Source organism: Nematolebias whitei, chromosome 16 (assembly GCF_014905685.2).
Source record: "Nematolebias whitei isolate Nwh7 chromosome 16, NemWhi1, whole genome shotgun sequence".
Classification (NCBI taxonomy): domain Eukaryota; kingdom Metazoa; phylum Chordata; class Actinopteri; order Cyprinodontiformes; family Rivulidae; genus Nematolebias; species Nematolebias whitei.
The window spans coordinates 1,037,265-1,042,698 of record NC_056513.1 but is presented as its reverse complement, the minus strand read 5'-3'; the positions used below and the strand labels follow the sequence as shown (position 1 = coordinate 1,042,698).

General features: G+C 45.3%; 1 protein-coding gene across 1 annotated transcript in view; it reads right to left on the bottom strand.

The window, feature by feature from the left end:
- Positions 1-1,725: 1,725 nt before the first annotated feature.
- The window catches only part of sgms2a (sphingomyelin synthase 2a), a 6,620-nt gene continuing 2,911 nt past the window's right edge, over positions 1,726-5,434 (bottom strand). The window contains exons 2-5 of the mRNA XM_037690031.1: positions 4,123-4,240; positions 3,748-3,901; positions 3,339-3,505; positions 1,726-1,911 (exon numbers count right to left, since the gene is read on the bottom strand). Of these exons, the coding sequence (XP_037545959.1) occupies positions 1,726-1,911; positions 3,339-3,505; positions 3,748-3,901; positions 4,123-4,240 (625 nt within the window). The remainder of the gene's footprint in view (positions 1,912-3,338; positions 3,506-3,747; positions 3,902-4,122; positions 4,241-5,434) is intronic.

The window sequence follows — 5,434 nt, the reverse complement described above, 5'->3', positions numbered from 1 at the left end:
TGGTCCCTCAACTCAATTTACAACATTTCTTCAAGAGAAGACAGGCTTTAGGCGAGCTGATTTGCCCTGTTGGCACACACGCAGCTGGACATCTCATCGACTGGAAGACTTAATGATGTGTCTCTCTCTGCTGCCATCTGTGGATTTTAAGGACGCATATTTAATTGGATTTTCGATAACTGGTTCCTGCTTTTTGAATTCAGCTGGTTGCTGGTTTATCTACAATCAAGGAAGTCATCAGCAGCAAATTTGGACCTGATCATGCTGCTTGCCTTTTTGATGGCTTGGTTTGTGCCTCGAGTACCCAGACTCAAATGCTTTGGGCTGAATGGATCAGATCTTGGGGATTTTACTCAGTCACGTTCCATCGGTGTGGCCATGTTATTTTGGACATTTCAGAACCAAGTTGACCAACACAGACTCAAGGTAGATGTCATTAAGTTCTTCCTGTCCCCAAAACAACTGTGTGTTTATCTGAATTTGGCTCCCTTGGCTGGTCTTGAAGGCCATCTTATCTGAATTCTCCTGGAGAACATGTGATCTGACGCTCACCACCCCCTCCATGAGGAATTTCCAACTGATAACCAGATGAACCAGCTGAATAAACTTTGTGTCATCATTTCAGGACTCTTGGATTCTCATAGATGTTATTCTTGGCCATTCCTCGACATACCTCGAGAATGTTTATGGATCTCACCGGAGGACATTAACTGATTATTCCATCCTTATCAGAACTCTTACAGTGCCCTCAAGAGCATCTATGAACATGCTGACTGCTCTCGCTTTCCCCTCTGCAGAATGTCTACGTCACTATGTGCTTGTTTGTGCGAGGTGTTTTTTTAATATTAGAGGAGTTTTTTTCTCAGGCAAGAAAAAACAAGTCTGATAGGAATTTTTTTCGCCTCCAACTCCTCCATGTGTCCAGTTAACCGCTGTTTATGTCTGTCCAAGCAGGTCTCACTTGTAAATGAGTCTTTGAGGCTCAATGTGATTTATCTGTTTAAATAAAGGTTGAATGAATGAATGAATGAATGAAAATACACGTCCTGCTGTCCTCATGCACGTCCTGCTGTCATATGATTTTTTTTTCCAAAGACACAATGGAGTTCTTTCTGACCTTCTCCATCATCATCCTCAAATCAAAGATGGCGTCTGTGGTGCTCTTTCTTGGCATGAAACCATCACTGTCCACAAAGGGTGAGCTGCTCAGTGGGACTTATAAAGTTTAGTTAACAGTATTCTGGTTAGGTGGAGTTAAAAACACAAAAATTTGGTTGAATTTATCATTTACCGGAATAAAAACGACACACTGAAGCTCGACTTTGATTTATTTAATTGTTATAATGTCGAATTTGAATTCAAGGTCACTACAATGAGTACAAAATGATTATAAAGAACATAAAAACACGAACACAAGCACTGACATCTCTGGGGCCTCCACGGCTATTTAACACACTAAGGCACCTTGTGGCTTAAAGTTCACTGATGTATCGAGGTAAGAAGAAGAATCCATGGAGGAGCTGCTGATCCAAGATCAACATCAAGTAAAAGCAACAAACCTGGAAGTGTGCAGGAAAAAAAGCCCTTCATGAAAAACTTACAGAAAAACGGAACAACTCACTGTTTGGTTTCATAAATAAATCACAAGGCAACGCAGATATGCATTAAGTGGCTTTTGGTTCCAGCACAAGAAAACCCACATTAGTGGATTCTGCAGCCTCGTGCTCACTCGTCTCGTGTGCTCTGCACCATCGAGTACGTCTTGCAGGGGCTCTTCAGGCAGCTGGGAGGCCAAGTGATGGGCCACGAGTAGGAGCACTGCACCGACGTTTGGACGTTCCTCTCAAACAAGGTGAACACAGGGTTCCACCAAGTGTTGGTCAGGTAGTTGTTGGGCGAGCACTTCAGGGTCTGTCGAGATGAATTGTTGGAATCAAATGTCAAAACGACTTCTAACGACGGAGCTTTACTAACATCCACAATAAAATGAGCACAGTCTTTTAAAAATACAATAAAAATAAACGCTGATATTCTGTTGGACCTTCACTTAATTAAGACGATGAGCTCATCGTCACAAGCTTTCTGTTCGTGGCGCTGCATGAATATCTTGTAAACTTGTGTTTAGTCGTTTCTGCCAAATGTCACATCGTTTTTCATGACGTGTCTGGACTCGTGTAACTAAAGAGAAGCTAGAGTAGAACCTCATGAGCGCCACCTAGCGGCTGTCTACAGTACAAGGTTTAGGTCCCGCCCCATCATAAACATTTTCTGGCTATTAATAATAATAATAATCAGGATTATGTTTCCAGGTGTTTTGCTCTGCTCCATGTTTAAATAAGATGTTTTTTTCTTTCAGTCTCTTATTTGAGACTTCAAAGTGCCGTGTCGTTCTGTGATTGACAGCCTGTTTGTGAGGTGGATCATGTGTAGGGCGGGACTTTTAGCCTCACTTCCCTAGAGAGCAGACTGTGGTACCAAAAACCAAAAACACAACACCCCAAACAACCCTGACATGTGGCTTCAGCCTGGCCCAGTGACAGTGACCTCGTCCGTTTGTCTGGACTCTGATGCTCCTGCAACTTTTGGAGCAGGTGGTGTCTGGAGGAAGGCAGCAGCGTCTGGTCCTGTTCACCCCGAGCCACTCGCTCATTGTTGGAGCTCAGTCAGTCATGGAATAAACGTGTTGATGGCATCATGGGTTTGTGCCATCAAGGAGGAAAGAGATGTCCGATAAACGTCAGGTCATTACGCCTGATGAGAAGGAGCAACAGTTTGTCTGCAGCTCTCCTCCTCATGGCTTCAGTGTGTAACTGAAAGTTATTGACCTTTTATTGATCAGCACTTCTGTCTTTCTGCTCCTAGAATAAACTGAAGTCTTTGTTTTTTGCTGACGAGCAGTTTTTTAGCTGCAAAGTGAAAACTCGTTCATGGATACCAACCTGACTGTGGCTCCACCTCAAGCTCATCAGGTTTAAGAACAGGTTGCACTCTTTACTCTCACTTTTAGCATTTTAACACAAACGTTCTGTTTTTTTAGGTCGACCATGTTGAGACATTTCTGAAAGATAATGTCCATAATCAGCACTGAATGTGTCTTCTAACAGAAATGGCCAATCAATAATGGGTTAGAGCTGGATATGTCGGTGCAGACACACCATGAACTGCTCGTAAACGACGTGATGTTTTATTTAGTTTCTCTGCTCATCTACTCGTTCTTCAGTCTGAACCCGTCTGTTCACGTTGGACACACCGGAGGGGACAAACAGCAGTTTGATATAAAACCAGAGTTTAGGGTTTGAACGTGTTCCTGTGAGGAAGTTCTGTCTCTGTGGTCTCACCTGTAGGTTGGCCATGGTGTGGTACCACCAGAACAGGCGGGAGGTGATAAAATAAGCCACGACCACGTCCACGGTGTAGTGTTCGTGTGCCACCAGGATGCAGACCACGCCCACAGCGCTGAGCAGCCAGCACAGCAGGTGGTACCACCAGAACGAGCGGGGGGAGTCTGAGGGACACGATCACAAGCTGCTGGTAATCAGTTCAGTGAAGTACGACACAAGAGACAGGAAAACTTCTTATACGTCCTCTTTCAGTAAGATGTTTCCAGACAAATGTTCAGCATGAAGCATTTCCAACACTAATAATCAAACGAGTCTAATCTGAAACGTTTGAGCAGTCTGTGGAACAAACACGTGCACAAAGAGAAGAAAAGCACCGTGGATGAAATGTGTCCAGACGAGCACTCACACTCTTTGATGAACAGGTACGTGAGCGTGAGCATCACTGTGTGTCCACTGTACAGGAAGTCTCCACACAGCAGGTGGGAGTTGGTCATGGAGAGGCCCCCGCCTGAAATCAGCCGCAGGACTCGCTGCAGTTTGGCCTGGGTGTCTCCCTGAAGCTGCGAGACGACAGGAAGCAGCGTCATCAAATCACCTTTTGATCTTTCATGTCATCGATGTGTTGTCTGCACGTCTGTTTGATGTGAACTCATGAGGACGACAGGAGCAGCAAACATGGACAGCGTTTCACAGTCCAGTCCTCGGTGCTGCTGGTCCAGCTGGGTGGCTTCTGCTGGAGACTCAACAAGTCCCAGAGTCCAGGATTTCATTTGCTACTCACCTTAGGAGCACAGTTCATGTGCATGCCAGGCACAGGCAACGTGGTGACATACATGGTCACACAGCGGTACAGGTACAGGGTGCCGATGAGGAAGAAGAACCGTCTGATGACGATGGACCTGTGGACAGGAAGCAGTCGTGTTGGACAAGAGGCTGAGCTGTGGATCGCTCTTTGAGCAACCAGTCAGGAGAAATACATTAATTAGATTTTTATTTGATGGTCAAACTGATAGTTAGTCGTCTCCTAATATTCCCATTGATTAATCCCAACATGTTTTATAATCATAACTTTAACATTACACAAGAACCAACACAAAAAACTATTTTTTTCACTTCCCATATATTTGACAAGATTTGTGCACGTTCAGGAAGGTGCACCTGTCACCCACTGTCTGACGACGCTGCTGTTTCAACAAGAAGACTGACAGTTCACAAACGTTCTGAAATTTTCACAGAACTCCTCCTGAACGCTGCTGAATGCTACTGAAGTCGGCTGAACTCGGCTGAACACTACTGAATGCTGCTGAACGCTAATGAACGCTGCTGAACTCTGCTGAATGCTACTGAACACTACTGAACACTACTGAACACTGCTGAATGCTGCTGAAGTCGGCTGAACTCGGCTGAACACTACTGAACGCTGCTGAACACTAATGAACGCTGCTGAACTCTGCTGAATGCTACTGAACGCTGCTGAACGCTGCTGAACGCTGATGAACTCTGCTGAATGCTGCTGAATGCTGCTGAACTCTGCTAAACTCTGCTGAACTCTGCTGAACTCTGCTGAATTCTGCTGAATTCTGCTGAACGCTCTGAATGCTACTGAACGCTGCTGAACGCTGCTGAACTCTGCTGAACTCTGTTGAACTCTGCTGAATGCTACTGAACGCTGCTGAATGCTGCTGAACGCTGCTAAACTCTGCTAAACTCTGCTGAATGCTGCTGAACGCTGCTGAACTCTGCTAACGCTACTGAATGTGGCAGAATGCTGCTGAACGCTGCTGAACACTGCTGAACCTTACTGAATGTTGCTGAACCCTACTGAATGCTGCTGAACACTACTGAATGCTGCTGAACGCTGCTGAACTATGCTGAACCCTACTGAATGATGCTGAACGCTGCTGAACTTTGCTGAACCATACTGAACGCTGCTGAATGATGCTAAACTCTGCTGAACCCTACTGAATGCTGCTGAACCCTACTGAACGTTGCTGAATGATGCTAAACTCTGCTGAACCCTACTGGACGCTGCTGAATGATGCTAAACTGCTGAACGCTGCTGAACGCTGCTGAACGCTGCTGAACGCTGCTGA